Here is a 17,346-nt window from a genome sequence, read left to right on the forward strand (position 1 = left end):
AATGCCAATCCTTCTCAAATTCTTCCAAAAAGTTGAAGAGGAGGGAATGCTTCCAAGCTCATTTTATCAAGCAAGATTTCTTCTGATACCAAAGCCAGGAAAGGACGCTACATGAAAAGAAAATTTCAGGCCAATATTTCCAATGAACATGGATGCAAAAATCCTGCAAAAACTACTAGCAAACTTAATTCACCAGCATATTAAAAGGATAATATATCATGTGGGGTTTATCACTGGGATGTGAGAATGGTTCAACATATACAATCAATAAATGTTATACATCAAGTTAACAGAATAAAGAATAAAAATCATATGATCACCTCAATAGATGCAGGGAAAATGTTTGAAAAATTCAATATCCTTTCATGATAAAAACTCTCAACAAATTAAGTATAGAAGGAATGTGTCTCAACATAATAAACGCTCTAATAACAAGCCCACAGCTAACATTATAATCAACGCTAAAAAGCTGAAAGACAAGGATGCCCACTTTTCCCACTTTTATTCAACATATTATTGGAAGTCCTAGACAGGGCAATTAGGCCAAAAGAAAAAAAAAAGAAAAGAAAAGAAAAAAAGAAAAGAAATAAAGGTATTTATTTCTTTATTTCTATAAGTCAGAAAGAAGTTAAATTATCTTTGTTTGCAAATGACCTGATCTTCTATAGAGAAAACCCTAAAGACTCCAAAAAACAAAACAAAACAAAACAAAGAAAACCTGTTGGAATTACTAAACACATACAGTAAAGTTGAAGGATAAAAAATCAACATACAAAAATCAGTTCTGTTTCTATACACTGACAACAAACTATTTGAAAGATAAATTAAGAAATTAATGCCATTACAATAGTATCAAAAATAATAAAATACTTAGGAATAAATTTAACTAAGTAGGTAAAAGACCTGTACACTGAAAACTATAAGACACTGATGAGAGAAATTGATGAAGACCCAAATTAATGGAAAGATAGTCTGAGTTCTTGGGTTGGAAGAATAAATATTGCTAAAATGTCCATACTACCCAAAGTGATTTATAGGTTCAGTGCAATCCCTATCAAAATTCTGATGTCAATTTTTTTACAGAAAAATAAGCAAAAATCCTAAAATTTGTATGGAACCCCAAAGGCCCTGAATACTCAAAGCAATCTTGAGCAAGAAGAACAAAGCTGGAGGTATCAAGTTTCCTGATTTCAAATTATGTTACAAAAGTATAGTAATCAAAACAGTGTGGTTCTGGCATAAAAACCACCCATACATCAAGAGAACAGAATAGAGTGCACAAAAATAAGCCCGTGCTTATATGCTCAACTAATCTTTGATGTGGGAGCAAAGAACACACAATGAGGAAAGGATAGTCTCTTCAATAAATGTTGGGGACTGGATGCTCACGTGCAGTTGAATGAAACTGGACTCCTATCTTACACCACTCACAAAAATTAACTCAAATGGATTAAATATTTAAAGGTAAGACCTGGAACTATAAAAGTAATTGAAAAAAACAGGGCTAAAATCTCCTTGACATTGGTTTTGGCAATAATTTCATGAATATGACAACCAAAGCCAAGCAACAAAAGCAAAAATAAACAAGTGGGACTACAATAAACGAAATGGTTTCTGCACAGCAAAGGAAACCATTAGCAAAATGAAAGGGCAACCTATGGAATGAAAGAAAATATTGCAAACCACATTTCTGGTAAGGGTTAATATTCAAAATATATAAAGAACACGCATAACTCAAAAGCAAAAAACAAAAACAAAACAAAACAAATGTTCAGATTAAAAATGGACAAAGGACCTGAATATTCCCAAAGAAGACATACAAATGGCTAACAGATACTTGAACATATGCTCAACATTATCAATCAACAGGGAAATACAAATCAAAACCACAATGAGGAATCAACTCACACCTGTCATGATGGCTATTATCAAAAAGACAAGAGATAACAAATGTTGGTGAAGATGTGAAGAAAAAGGAACCTTTGTACACTGTTGGTGGAATGTTACTTGATATAACTATTATGGAAAACAGTATGGAGGTTTCTCAAAAAATTAAACATAGAATTACCATATGATGCAGTAATCCCACTTCTGGGTATATATCCAAAGGAAACAAAATTAGTATCTTGAAGACAGAGCTGCACTCCCATGTTCATTTCAGCATTACTCACAATGGTCAAGATATGGAAAGAACCTAAGTGTGTGCTGAAAAATGAATGCCTAAAGAAAATGTGGCACATATATATATACTATAATATTGGCATATATAATATAATGTATATTATAATATACATATAATAGACTATTATTAAGCTGTAAAAAGAAGGAAATCCTGCCATTTTCAACAACGTGGATGAACCTGGAGGGCATTATGCTAAACCAGACAGGGAAAGGCAAATACTGTATGGTATCACTTATATGTGGAATCTGAAAAAAAAATAAGTCAAATTCATAGAGAAAGAGAGTAAATGATGGTTGCCAGGGGGTTGGGAGGTGGGGGAAATGGAAAAATGTTAGTCAAAGTGTACAAATTTTTAGTTATATGATGAATAAGTCCTGAGGATCTAACGTACAACGTGGTGACTATAGTTAATAATATTGTATTTCATCCTTGAAATTTACTAAGAAAGTAGATCTTAAGCATTCTTACTACTGGATAAAAAAGGTAACTACATGAGGTGATGGATGTATTAGATAACTTGATTTCGATAATCACTTCTCAATTATCAAATCATCATGTTGTACACTTTCAACTCAGACAATTTTATTTGTCAATTATACCTCAAAGCTGAAAATAAAATAAAATTTGCTTTAAGATGACTCACTTTCTCCATGCTGATGACTATTTTTCTTAATATTTATAAGAGCACTTTATATATTAAGGACATTAGCCCTTTGTTGCAAATACTTTCACCCAATTTGTCCTTTGCCTTTTGCCTTTACTATGGTATGTGGTGGAATATTTAACTTTTGTCTGTTAACAAATCTATTTACATTTTGCTTTGTGGTGTTTCCACTGGTGTCATGTTTTAAAATAGCTTTCTCATTCCGAGAGAATTCCAGTATTCTTCTCTGGTCTTTTATAGTTTTTAAAAACATTGTTAGTAGAGTTCAGATATGTAGAATTAGATTAATGATAATCTTTAGTCCTTGACACATTATTCCTTGTCCATTTACATCATTTATTTTTTTAAATAATATAACAGATATCTGGGGACCACCACTCAACACAAAAACCAGTACATTACCAATAACTCATATCTACCTATGGGTATCTATTCTATCCCATTCTCCTTCCTCAGAAGTAACCTAGAAGTATCTCTCATTCTCTTGATCTAAAAATAGCTTTATCTTATATATGTATCTATGAAATGAATAGTCTACATATTCCTTAGTTCTACTTATTTTCAAACTTTATCAATTGATATTAAATCGTGTGCTGTCTGTCTTCTGGGGCTTGCTTTGTTCATTCAACATTATGTTATTAAAATCTGGTCATTGTGTTGCATTACTCTATTGTTAATTTCTATTTGAATAATTAATAGAAGCAAACCAGGTAAAGAGTGAGTAGAAGAGTGCTTCAGGTGAAAGAATAGCATGTGTTAAGGTCCTGAGATGGGCAAAAGCATGCCAATCTTGAGGAACTATAGAAAGGAACATGAGTGACTCTGGAGTACTGAGACTTGAGGGGAGAGTAATTGAAGATGAGTTTGGAGCAGCAGCCCAGGGAGGGACTACAAAGTGTCTTTTAAATCATAGTGAGGATCTGGGCTTTTTAAGTGCAATGGAAGTCATTAAGCAGAGGAATAACATGCTCTGGTTGGCCAATTTTAAAAGATTAATCTGGCTACTCAAAGAATAGATTGAGAAGAGGTAGCAAGAATCCAATCTAGAGGTGGGTGTTATTATTGTCCCCACTTTACAGATAAGAAAACTAAGGTTCAGAGAGAATCTATATATGGATCTAGAGTTCAGAGAGGCTTGGTTTTGAGACAGATCTAGGTATTCATCAGCTTATAGTCAGAGCTACAGAACTGAATGAGATCACCCTAGGGAGAGAGCATAGATAGAAAAGAAAAGAGGGTAAGGAGATTGCTTGAGGTACTCTAATATATAGACTTAGTTAGAGGAGGAGAAAAGGAGACTAAAAAGGAGCAGTCAGTGAGGCAAGAGTAAAATCATGGAAGTATTTTTGCCAAGAGAAAAAAAATGCTTCAAGAAAGCAACAGCGGTCAACTATGCCAAAAAAATGTAAAGCAAATTAAGAACTGAAAAGTGGCCACTTGATTTAGTAACATGGAAGTGATCACTCTCTACTTCCTTAGCCATCTTAGGATGTGCACAGAGGAGCTTGAAAGAAGTATTATTATTGTCTCCTGTATTTTTGTGTGAAGAAGCTAGAGCTCAAAGGAATTAGGTAACTTGCCTCAAGCAAAACAGCTAGGGAATGACAAACTTAGAAATGGAAGTCTCCTCGTTCCAAATCCAGTCTTCTTTCCATGGCATCACAGCTGCTTTTCATATCTGGGAGGTTTTTTGGTTTGCTACATGAGTGACTGAGGTTACATGTGTAGTGCAGAACTGAATTCACTCCAATATGCCTTGAGTGTCTATTATGTACAAAACTCTGGGGTAGTCATTGCAAAAGATTTGAAAATGAAAAAGACACAGACCATATTCCCAAGGAGCTTGTACAGTCTAGTAAGATAGCATCTATACAACTGTATCCTAAGACAATGTGGAAGTAATGGAAGCACAGAAAAGTGAGGATTTGGATTAGGTCTGGACCAATGACTTGGTGAGGGAAAGCTTGTTCATCTTCCTATTTACTGCTACATACTCACTGTATGTCTGGTAGAAAAATAAGCTCAATAAATACTTGTTATAACAAGTATTGAGCTTCAACTTTTTGCCAGGCACATAGTGATTATAGCAGTAAGTAAGTAGACTCTAGCTAGAATAATTAATAAAAGTTAAAAAAAATAGGGGACTAGGGAACTTATTGAAAGGATAGTGGGCTATCTCACAGGGTTAAGGGAAGAGTTAACTCAGAAAGGGCAGGAGCCAGGTTAGCTCTGGGTACAAAGGTAGTATACATTTATGGATCGTCTCTCCACTTTAAAGTGACTCCCCACCCCCCAGTAACCCCAATCTCTGTTTCAACTCAAAATGTCATGTTCCTGGGAGAGAGAAACTAGTTGGGTCAGGGATATTCCCCTGGAATAAGTTATGATGGTCATTAAGGAAGGTTCACATATCACAGACACCAGACATGGCCATTACAGGACAACCCATGGTTTCAAACCAATTCCAAAGAGGTAAATCCTTGTTAATTGGACATCAACTCCATCCCAAGTGTTATCTATTAAAATCTAACATCAAGAAGAATGAAATTAAGGGAATGTGTTCACTCTCCCAGAAGATTGATATTGCAAGCCTTTTCCCATCATAAGAACTTTCTGACATCAGTGAGCTGACCATAGGGAACTGACAGAACTTCTGAGATGGAAGGAGACTTTGGTAACCATTAATTCAACTTCCTTATTTGTGCAATGAGGAATATGAAGCCCTTGCATGCAGTCTTACATGTAGTCATACAGCAAATAAGTGGTAGTACTAGGTATGAAGAAAACTTCTGACCTTTGATCCTATGGGTCCTTTCTCTGCCTACGCTCTACAGTGCTTAGCACTGTGCTGAGAACATAACTATAGAATCTTTCAAATCTCCCTGGGGTATCGTGCTCAGGTATAGGCAGCAATCGAGCAAGAGGTATCTATCATCCATGGTCAGAAGTCTAGATAATTGGGCCGAGCTGAAGTAGCTTCTATGAACAGACAGATAGCTGAGGTTAGACCACATGATGGATAAGCAATCAAGGATGTGTCAATGACAGCTTAAGACAGGGCTAAAAGACAGGATTCTTTTCCTCCTGAGTTTTCTATTCCCGAAGCTAAACAGCCCTAGCTCCTTCCACTAGAAAAGGGAAATGGCTGCCTCATATGACCTTGCATAAAAGTCACAGCTTACAGAATTGCTCAAATCATCCTTCTTCCTTTATGTAACCAATGAGTCTATTTTTAGCTGCTTCCCTTCATCTTTAACCAATTAACATCCAGCAAACTGGGTTGTCTGCTCTTCCCAATATCATGATTGATTATAAGTTTAGTTTAAGAAATAGGTATAGTGTAGTGGGAAAGTGTGTATATCTGGAGCTGTACTACCTGGGGTCAAATCCTAGGTTTCACCATTTCCTAGGGGTGTGATTTTTGGCAAGTCACTCTATTTCCCTGGGCTTTTGTTTTCTCACCTGTAAAATGAGGATAATAATAATAATGTCTACTTCATAAGGAGGTTGTGGGAATCCATTGAGTTAATAATACATCCTTGGGGGTACAAGAGAGCATATACAGATAATCTGACTCCAAAAAAGGAACACATCTAGAGACAAAGATTCTATTAATTCAGATGAACCAGGCCCTCAAGAACTATGCTCCCTAGCACTGACTTGACAAAACTAAGAACACTTAACCCCCAGCAATCAGCTGCAAACCCTGAAAGCCAAACTAAAAGCACACTACTACTGCTCCAACTACCATTGCTAACAGCCCAGAGACAAGGTATCCAGATGTTCTAAGAGAATACAAGGGGCCAGTGGTTCATAACAGGTGCAATTCTCTGCTGCATTTTTTGTTTGTTTGTTTTTATAAATTTATTTATTTATTTTTGGCTGCATTGGGTCTTCATTGCTGCGCGTGGGCTTTCTCTAGTTGTGGCAAGCAGGGGCTACTCTTCGTTGCGGTGCACGGGCTTCTCATTGCAGTGGCTTCTCTTGTTGAGGAGCACAGGCTCTAGGCGCGTGGGTGTCAGTAGTTGTGGCGTACGGGCTCAGTACTTGTGGCTTGTGGACTCTAGAGTGCAGGCTCAGTTGTTATGGTGCACGGGCTTAGTTGCTCCACGGCATGTGGGATCTTCCTGGACCAGGGCTCGAACCCATGTCCCCTGCATTGGCAGGCAGATTCTTAACCACTGTGCCACCAGGGAAGTCCTGTTTGTTGTTTAAAAACAGATAACATCCAGATAGATACAAGAAGAAATTGCCTTCAATTGTTCTTTCAACAAATATTAACTGAGCTCCTACTATATGGCAGCCACTGTTCAGTGTGCTGAGGACAGAGCAGAGAACAAAATAGATGAAGTCCCTGCTCTTACTGAGCTTATACTCTAGTGGGAAATACATTTCACCACAGATGCAAACACACATCTAAGATTGTTTTAGATTGTGATCAGTGCTGTGATAAAAATAAAAAGGGATTAGGTCACAGAGAGTGCCTGGGCCATCTTAGTTACTTTAATCTCCCTTTCCTGCAATCTGAAGGATATAGGGGCCCACCATGGGTACAACCAGATAGAAAGAAAAGGAAGTGCAAAGTCCCTGCGGTCGGACAGATCTTAGCATATTGTAATAAAAAGGAGATCAGTGTTGCTAGAGGAGAGTGGACAAGGTTTTTATAAATCAAGTCAAAGAGGCTGGATCTATTGATGGTGGTGTCTGGGACCAGGAAATGGTGAGAGATTCTGGACAAATTTTAAAGACAGGGCCAATAGGATTTTTTGAAGAACTGTATGTGAAACACGAGAGAAAAAGAGGATTCAAGGGTGGCTCCAAGATTTTTGGCCCGAACAACCAGGTGTTCCCATTAACTGGAATGGAGAATGGAATTAACTGTGATTTCTGATGGGTCATTCTGGAATTCCACTAATAGCTGTGGATGGGACCTCAGGGCCCTTCTCCAACTTTGAGCAGCCTAGTTATGGAGTGGTGCGCTGGCATAGGACTGTTGTTTTGGGTGAGAGGAATGAAGCACATTTCTGGGAATCCCCGCCCCCTCTCCCCCGATTCTATTCATAAACCTGGAGACTTACACAGATGAGAGATAGAGAAGACTGAGCACATCGGGCCAGGCAAAACGGAGAGGCCCCAGGGACAGGAAATCTGCTGTAGCCACTTCAGTACAGAAACTGTATGAGAGTGGGCAGCGCCAATGAGGGCGCTGCAGGAACTTTCTTGGCGATCTGGCAGCCTAGGGAACCACTTTTTACCAGAAACAAAGTAAAGAAAAGAGATGGGGTGGGGTTTGGTGGCCTAGCCGGCCGGAAGGAATTCGGGTGGAGCCGACTGTGCAAGCTTCGGGGCAGAGGGGGAGAGGAGGCCGCCACTAGCAACTAACCTCAGCTTCCTAAACTCAACAGAAAGGTCGGAGGGCTTGTTGGAAGTACCAGTAGCCCCGTGATTCTGTCTGCCCGCCAAAGAGAGATGAAAACCCAAGTTGTGCGGTGCAGCTTTAAAGGGGCTGGTGATTGACAGAATGTGTAGCAGTGGATGGGGTGGAGCCGCTGGGTGGGGTCTGGGACAGGCAGCTGGGAGAAACCAAAAGGAAGAAAAAAGAAAACTATAGCCCCTGATATCGCTAATGCCAGGCAGGGGAAGCTAGCCAGAAGGGGAAGACAAGAGGGTTTTAGAGCTCACCTCCATTCCTACCCCGATCGACTCTCTCAAACCCTTCTGTCTCCTTTTGAGATAATTAAAATCGAGTGTACACCGGCCCTAGTCGGTGCTCATTCACCCTAACTCTCCACTGAACTAGGTTTGTAGTACGAGGGAGTGAGGACCCCGAGTCCACCAGCTCAACCCCGGCCCCGCCCCGTCGGCCTGGCCCGGGGCTGGGAGGAGAGGATGCCTTTGGAGGCGCAGAATCCGAAAGTAAGTCCCTTTCATTTTGCCTCCTCACCCCTCCCCTTCCTTTTGCCACCCTCACTGGGGTCTCCGCTGGGTGGGGGGGTAAGAGCCACCTTACAGAAAGAGACTCTTTCAAGAAGGATCCGGAGGGTGGGGCAGGGTAGGGTGGGGTAAGAAGAGGAGGGGAGCGGAGGAGGGGTGGCGCTTTAAAGCCTAGGGGAGCTGCCACCCACGGGATAGGTACGCTCAGAGTTTGCTGATTGTATGATTAGAGCCTCGATTTCCTCTCCTGTCCTTAGAACCTCGACTTATCCCCTCCAGGCGTCCTTTCTTTTTGTCACCCTCCAGCATCCCTATCTGGCTGCTTAAAGCTTCTAACCGTGAGCTGGGAAGGCTCCATCTTGCCTGGCTTCTTAAAGGGACAGTGCACTAGTTCAACTGTGGGAAATAGATCCTGGAAATTAGATTTCGAGAAGGATGGCACTGACTCACCTTACTATGACAATAAGTGTGTTGGGGGAATTTGTACGGAGAGGACAGTTTTTCTTCCTCATACCAGCCTCCAAACTTGTTCTAATATCCAGTTGATTCTCAGGAGGTGCATCCTGGGCAATGTTGCCAAGTTGCACATTAGTTAACTGCAGAGTCAATAGGCTCTGCAGTTATAGCTCAAGAGGAAAATTTCTGTTTCCTGAGAGGTGCCATGGCATTGCAGAAGATTTGGAAAAAATAATTTATTCTACAAATATTTATCGAGTGCCAGATTCATTGCCTGTGGCTGATCCCACTGCTGAGTGTCTGTAATATGTCGAGACCATGTAGAATGGTGTCACTGATTCCTTTCTTAACAGATTGATGGCCAAGCTTTCTTCCTAGAGATGAATGTCGAATTTGATTCCAACATTTACCAAGCATGTGTCACATGAAATTTCCCACTGTTCATCTTTATTGTCTTTTCTGTAGTACCACATCCATATACCCAAGCCCAAGTGACTGGGAGATCCAGCTGGAAGAGATAGGAGCTCAAGTCAAAATGGCATGCAAAGAAAGAAGGGCAGGATGCTTCAATAGGGAAGCCAAGGCCACCTTGGCTAATCTGTCATTCACATGTCCATGTACAGTCTGGAAGATTGTACTGGGGAGGAGGGCTTCACCAGCTCCCTTCTGACGTTAAATAAAAGAACTGGTGTGGTGGAAACTTGTTAGAAGGCCTCATACAGATCAGTGGCATCTCTTCCAAGTTTGTTTTTCTCATGTTTCTGCTTCTGGAGGGTGGCAGGTCTGGATGGAGCCTAATGATATCCCACAGGTCAAAGAGATGAAAACATGTTGTTTAAGGTTTTAGATCTAATATTTCACTCTGGGTTTTCTTTTTAAGGTATGGATTGTCTATATGTATGTATGTATTTATTTCTGTTTGGTCAATGGAATGCCACAGCTTCCAGCACTCTGCAATTTACCAGTTCAGCTGTCTCTGGTATTACACATGCTAGGCACAAAGACCCTCCTTTCTTTAATGCGCTAGGTTTCATTGCATCTCCAGTGTCAACTCCCATCAAGGACCTGTGTTGATTCTAGGTTTCTCAGCAACATTTAGCTAAAGCACCTTCCTCCATCCCTTGTCTCAATTGGTTTTAAAAACCTCAAAATGACATTCTGAATGGCCATATCGTTGAATCCACTGGATTCAGATAAAGAAGAAAGTCTCACTTAGTGTTCTTTCTCTCTAAAGTCCCTGGTCTATGGGGTCCGAAAAACAAAGGAAACATGAATTCAACTGGAACTCTCCTGGTTACTTTCATCAGTCGGAGTATAGTCTTGTCCTAGAGCAAAGAGCCACTTGTACATGTCACACACACTGAACTCTGCTATCCACACCCTGGCGTGGAGGGTGGGGAAGGAACTATGTGCTGACTCCACAGCCAGCATCCTGCATTTAGTAAGCATGGAATATGTTAGGTATTGCTGTGCTTCCATTTTAATATTTGATTGTCCCTTTGCGTTCATGTTGTTTTTTCTTTGGGAGAGGATATAGAAGCAGGATATAGCTGTCATAAAATATGGTTGATGAAATATGGTTATTCACTTCCTAGGACAATGAAAGGTTTGTGAACCCACTAACAATTACTATAGGCAAACAATAGAAATCCTTCTCCAAAGGCTTCAAGTGGCTTTCCCAGAGCAATTAGTATGTTGTCATTCATTCTGCTTCCTGGGATTGCAGATAATTTCTGTCTACACAGAGGCAAAAGGGATTCATAAGGGATAATTGCAAAAAGGACACTTTGCATGCTCTCTCTGTTTCACAAACAGTAGTTTTGACCCCCAACTCCCGTTGTGGAATGCCAGGATCTAGTGGGCTAGGCTGTTCTTGCCTAGACTAGTAGTACATTGTGTTATGAGATTCATTAATTCATTCATTCAACAAATGTTTACTGATGATCTACTCTGTGCCATCACTGCACAAGACTCTGGAGAGTCTACAAGTACCCTGCCTTTTTGGAGACTGTATTCTAATGAGTGTGTGTTAGTGGAGGGGAAAGACAATAAACAATAAAGGTTTTTGTCGGGTGGGAATAAGATGGGAGAAAGGACTGGGGAGAGCTGTTTGATATAGAACAGTCAAGGAAGGCTTCTCTGTTATGGTGTTTTTTTTTAATTGGGGTACAGTTGCTTTACACTGTTGTGTTAGTTTCTGTAAAAAGAAGTGAATCAATGATATGTATACATATGTATACATATATCTCCTCCCTCTTGGACCTCCCTCCCATCTCATTCTTTTACATGTAGCTGGGCAGTTTTCCCAGCACCACTTATTGAAGCATCTGTCTTTTCTCCATTGTATGTCCTTGCTTCCTTTGTCATAGATTAGGTGTCCATTGGTGCATGAGTTTATCTCTGGGCTTTCTATCCTGTACCATTGATTAATATTTCTGTTTTTGTACCAGTACCATACTGTCTTGATTACTGTAGCTTTGTAGTATAGTCTAAAGTCAGGGAGCCTGCTTTCTCCAGCTCCATTTTTCTTTCTCAAGATTGCTTTGCCATTCGGGGTATTTTGTGTTTCCATACAAATTGTGAAATTTTTTGTTCTAATTCTATGAAAAATGCCATTGGTAATTTGATAGGGATTGCACTGAATCTGTAGGTTGCTTTTGGGTAGGATAGTCATTTTGACAATACTGATTCTTCCAATCCAAGAACATGGTATATCTCTCTATCTGTTTTTGTCATCTTTGATTTCTTTCATCAGTGTTTTATAGTTTTCTGAGTACAGGTTTTTGCCTCCTTAGGTAGGTTTATTCCAAGGTATTTTATTATTTTGTTGCAGTGGTAAATGGGAGTGTTTCCTTAACTTCTCTTTCAGATGTTTCATCATTAGTGTATAGGAATGCAAGAGATTTCTGTGCATTAATTTTGTATCCTGCTACTTTACCAAATTCATTGATTAGCTCTACTAGTTTTCTGGTAGCATCTTTAGGATTCTCTATGTATCATGTCATCTACAAACAGTGACAATTTTACTTCTTCTTTTCCAATTTGGATTCCTTTTATTTCTTTTTCTTCTCTGATTGCCATGGCTAGGACTTCCATAACTATGGTGAATAATAGTGGTAGGAGTGGACATCCTTGTTTTGTTCCTGATCTTAGAGGAAATGCTTTCAGTTTTTCACCATTGAGAATGATGTTGGCTGTGGGTTTGTCATATATGACCTTTATTATGTTGAGGTAGGTTCCCTCTGTGCCCACTTTCTGGAGAGTTTTTCTAATAAATTGGTGTTGAATTTTGTCAAAAGCTTTTTCTGCATCTATTGAGATTGTCATATCTTTTTTATTCTTTAGTTTGTTAATATGGTGTATCGCATTGATTGATTTGCATATATTGAAAAATCCTTGCATCCCTGGAATAAATCCCACTTAATCAGAGTGTATGATCCTTTTAATGTGTTGTTGGATTCTGTTTGTAAGCATTTTGTTGAGGATTTTTGCGTCTATGTTCATCAGTGATATTGGCCTGTGATTTTCTTTTTTTGTGATATCTGGACTGGTTTTGGTATCAGGGTGATTGTAGCCTCGTAGAATGAATTGAGAGTGTTCTTTCCTCTGCAGTTTTTTGGAGGAGTTGAGAAAGAAGGGTGTTAGCTCTTTGTTAACGTTGGATAGAATTCGCCTGTGAAGCTATCTGGTCCTGGACTTTTGCTTGTTGGAAGATTTTTAATCGCAGTTTTAATTTGATTACTTGTGATTTGTCTGTTTATACTTTCTATTTCTATTAGATTCAGTGTTGGAAGGTTGTACCTTTCCAAGAATTTGTCCATGTCTTCCCGGTTGTCCATTTTATTGGCTTGTTTTAGTCTCTTATGATCCTTTGTATTTCTGCAATATCAGTTGTAATTTCGCCTTCTCATTTCTAATTTTATTGATTTGAATCTTCTCACTTTCTTTCTTGATGAGTCTGGCTAAAGGTTTATCATTTCTATATGTCTTCATAAAGAACCAGCTTTTAGTTTCATTGATTTTTGCTATTGTTTTCTTCATTTCTATTTCATTTATTTCTGCTTTAAGTTTTATGATTTCTTTCCTCCTACTAACTTTGGGTTTTGTTTGTTCTTCTTTCTCTAGTTGCTTTAGGTGTAAGATTAAGTTGTTTATTTGAGATTTGTCTTTTTTCTTGAGGTAGGACTGTATTACTATAAACTTCCCTGGTAGAACTGCTTTTGCTTCTTCCCATAGGTTTTGGGTCATCATGTTTTCATTGTCATTTGTTTCCATGAATTTTTTGATTTCCTCTTTGACTTCTTCAGTGATCTCTTGGTTATTTAGTAGCATATTGTTTAGCCTCCATGTTTTTGTTTTTTCACGGTTGTTTTTTTCTGTAATTGATTTGTAATCTCATATCATTGTTGGAAAAGATGCTTGAAACGATTTCAATTTTCTTAAATTTACTGAGGGTTGATAAGTGACCCAAGATGTGATGTATCCTGGAGAATGTGCCGTGTGCATTTGAGAAGAAAGTGTATTCTGCCACTTTTGGATAGAATGTCCTATAAATATCAATTAAGTCTATTTGGTCTATTGTGTGGTGTAAAACTTGTGTTTCCTTATTAATTTTCTGTTTAGATGATCTGTCCATTGGTGTAAGTGGGGTGTTAAAGTCCCCCACTATTATTGTGTTAATGTTGATTTTCCCTTTTATGGCTGTTAGCATTTGCCTTATGTGTTGAGGTGCTTCTATGTTGGGTTCATAAATATCTAAAATTGTTATATCTTCTTCTTGGATTGATCCCTTGACCATTATGTAGTGTCCTTCCTTGTCTCTTGTAACAGTCTTTATTTTAAAGTCTATTTTATCTTATATGACTATTGCTACTCCAGCTTTCTTTTGATTGCTATTTGAATGGAATATCTTTTTTCCATCCCTTCACTTTCAGTCTGTATGTGTCCCTAGGTCTGCAGTAAGTCTCTTGTAGACAGCATATATACAGGTCTTATTTTTGTATCCTTTCAGCCAGTGTGTGTCTTTTGGTTGGAGCATTTAATTCATTTACATTCAAGGTTATTTTCAATGTGCATGTTCCTATTACCATTTTCTTAATTGTTTTGGGTTTGTTTTTGTGGGTCTTTTTCTTCTCTTGTGTTTCCTGCCTAGAGAAGTTCCTTTAGCGTTTGTCATAGAGCTGGTTTTGTGGTGCTGAATTCTCTTAGCTTTTGCTTGTCTGTAAAGCTTTTGATTTCTCTGTTGAATCTGAATGAGATCCTTGCTGGGTAGAGTAATCCTGGTTGTAGGTTTTTGCCTTTCATCATTTAAAATATATCCTGGCACTCCCTTCTGGCCTGCAGAGTTTCTATTGGAAAATCAGCTGATAACATTGTGGGGATTCTGCTGCTTTTAATATTTTTTCTTTGAATTTGATTTTTGTTAGTGTGATTAGTATGTTTTTTGGTGTGTTTCTCCTTGGGTTTATCCTGTATGGGACTCTCTGCCCTTCCTGGACTTGGGTGGCTATTTCCTTCCCCGTGTTAGGGAAATTTTCAACTATAATCTCTTCAAATATTTTCTCAGACACTTTCTCTCTCTCTTCTTCTTCTGGGACCCGTATAATTTGAATATTGGTGCATTTAATCTTGTTCCAGAGGTCTCTGAGATGGTCCTCATTTCTTATCCTTTTTTTCTTTTTCTTCTCCTCAGCAGTTATTTCCATCATTCTATCTTCCAGATCACTTTTTCATTCTTCTGCCTCAGTTATTCTGCTACTGATTCCTTCTAGTGTATTTTTCATTTCAGTTATCATGCTGTTCATCACTGTTTGTTTGTTCTTTAGTTCTTCTAGGTCCTTCTTAAATGTTTTTTGTATTTTCTCAATCTATGCCTCCTTTGTATTTCCAAGATTTTGGATCATCATCATCTATCTTTACTCTGAATTCTTTTTTAGGTAGGTTGTCTCTTTCTTCTTCATTTGTTTGGTCTTGTAGGTTTTTACCTTGCTCCTTCATCTGTAACTTTTTTTTTTGTCTTTTTGTTTTGTTTTGTTTTGATGTGTGGTGCTGTGGTCCTGTCTTGCCAGTTGTTTAGCCTGAGGCATCCAGCACTGGAGCTTACAGACAGTTGGGTGGAGCCATGTCTTAGTGCCAAGATGAGGACCTCCAGGAGAGCTCACACCAATTTATATTCCCTGGGGCCTGAAGTTCATGTTAGCCCAGTGGCTCAGTGCTCCAGCCAGAATAACGCAGGCCTGGCCCTCAGCTTGGAAACCAAGAACCTGCAAGCCATGTTGCATGGCAAAAAAAAAAAGAAAAAAATGGCAACAAACAAAAAGGAGCAGAACAATAACAAAGAATAAAAAATATAAAAATGAAACAACAACAACAAAGCAAAACAGAACCACAATAGCAAAAAAAAAAAAAATCTGGAAGAGTCCTGAGTGGGGGGCTTAGGCTCAGGACCTGCATGGCTGGAGGGGGCCCTGGAGGCAGAGGTTCAGGACTGGGACCACAGCAGGCTCACTGGGGCCTGAGCAGGTGGGGGATATGCTGGCTGCATTCTCCTCCCATCCGCTGAAGGTCTTTCCCCATCCCCACTGATCCCCTCACCATGAGCGGACCCCTCCGAGCATGGGAACCCCTCCCCTTCCCCAGCCACCCCTCAAGGACACCAGTCCCATCCTGCATCCCCTGTTCCTCCTCTCCTCCTTCCCCCCCCACCCCACATCCTACCCAGTCACACGAGGATTCCTTCTGTCCCCTTAAGTGTCCAAGGTCCCCCACCAGCACCTAGTAATGCCCTAGTTGTGGGGAGATGCGAACTCCACGTCCTCCTGTTCTGCCATCGTGACTCCACCCAATATGGTGATATTTAAGAATATAACGAATGAAGTGAGAGAGCTAGCCATGAGAATACCCAAGGGAAGGTTATTCTAGACAGAGAAATTAGAATAGTAAAGGCTTGGTGTGTTCAAGGAATAGCAAGGCCAGTATCACTGGAGTGGAGAGGAAGAGAGTGGTAGGACATGATTTCAGAGTGACAGAGAGGGCCAGATCATATAGGACCTTGTAAATACTTTGGCTTTTATTCTGAGTGAGATAGTAAGGCATTTTTAAAGAAGATAAATAATCAATAATTATCATATTTAAAATTCTAGTCTAGTAAAGAGGATGTAGATGCAAGAGGGAAGAGATATGGGAACATATGTATATGTATAACTGATTCACTTTGTTATAAATCAGAAACTAACACACCATTGTAAAGCAATTATAGTCCAATAAAGATGTTAAAAAAACAAAACAAAATAAAGCAAAAAAACCCTTGCAATCATTCCTCAAAACTCTCAGAAAAAAAAAAAAAAGAGAGGATGAATCTTCAATTGTTCATCTTAACACAATCAAGGTGGTTTATGTTTTTATGATTTGGATAATAATACTGCTTTGGAAAAAAATTAGTAAGCTTATTGCTGAATTCATGTCAACTAATACAATTTAATTTTATACTAACAATTGTTTTATAGCAATTATCTGAAAAAAGTTTCAAACACATTTGAAACTACTGAAATACAAAAAGTATTTTCAGCATACTTATTTTAAAAATCACAATAAACTTATTAGCACTAGAAGAATGCTTAACCTTTTTAAGGAAACATCACAAGATTGTATAACTGATGTAACTGTTTTACTCTAGCATGAAATTTTGAAAATTGTTCACTTGAAAACTTTTTTTTTAACTTTCAGTCTTGCTGGAACACATGATTTCATGTAGGTTATACTCCATTCTTCTCCCCAAGTTCTTCCCAGTAGGGAAGTGTGTTTCATGTATCATTTCATTTAATCCTCACAATAGCTTTGTGAGGTAGGCACTATTGTCATCTCCATTTTACAGAATAGGAAACTGAGGCACAGGAATGTAAAGTACTTTACCCAAGATCACAGAGCTAGTAAGCAAAAGAGAATCCATTCTCTCCTATACCTTCTGAGAAGTTGTTCCATCAGCTTCCTTCTCTCCAATCTTCTTCAATTTCTTTTTCTTCTTTGGTTCTTCCACCCATCCAACCATTCCCACCTAATATACCTAACATTTATTGAACACCTACTCTGTGCCAAGCCCTCTATTGAACAC

General features: G+C 39.0%; 1 protein-coding gene across 6 annotated transcripts in view; it reads left to right on the top strand.

The window, feature by feature from the left end:
* KLF8 (KLF transcription factor 8) overlaps positions 1–17,346 on the top strand; it is a 336,861-nt gene that overhangs the window by 27,860 nt on the left and 291,655 nt on the right. For 5 of the 6 annotated variants that reach the window (XR_014239523.1, XM_082376699.1, XM_082376701.1 and 2 more), the window contains exon 1: positions 1–8,762. This exon is cut by the window's left edge and continues 27,860 nt beyond it. Coding sequence is in view for 2 of the 6 variants with exons in the window: in XM_082376703.1 (XP_082232829.1) it covers positions 8,736–8,762 (27 nt within the window). In the remaining 4 variants the exon portion in view is untranslated. The remainder of the gene's footprint in view (positions 8,763–17,346) is intronic. The other variant, XM_082376704.1, reaches the window with a different exon arrangement.

Source organism: Balaenoptera borealis (assembly GCF_965194805.1).
Source record: "Balaenoptera borealis genome assembly, chromosome: X".
NCBI lineage: Eukaryota > Metazoa > Chordata > Mammalia > Artiodactyla > Balaenopteridae > Balaenoptera > Balaenoptera borealis.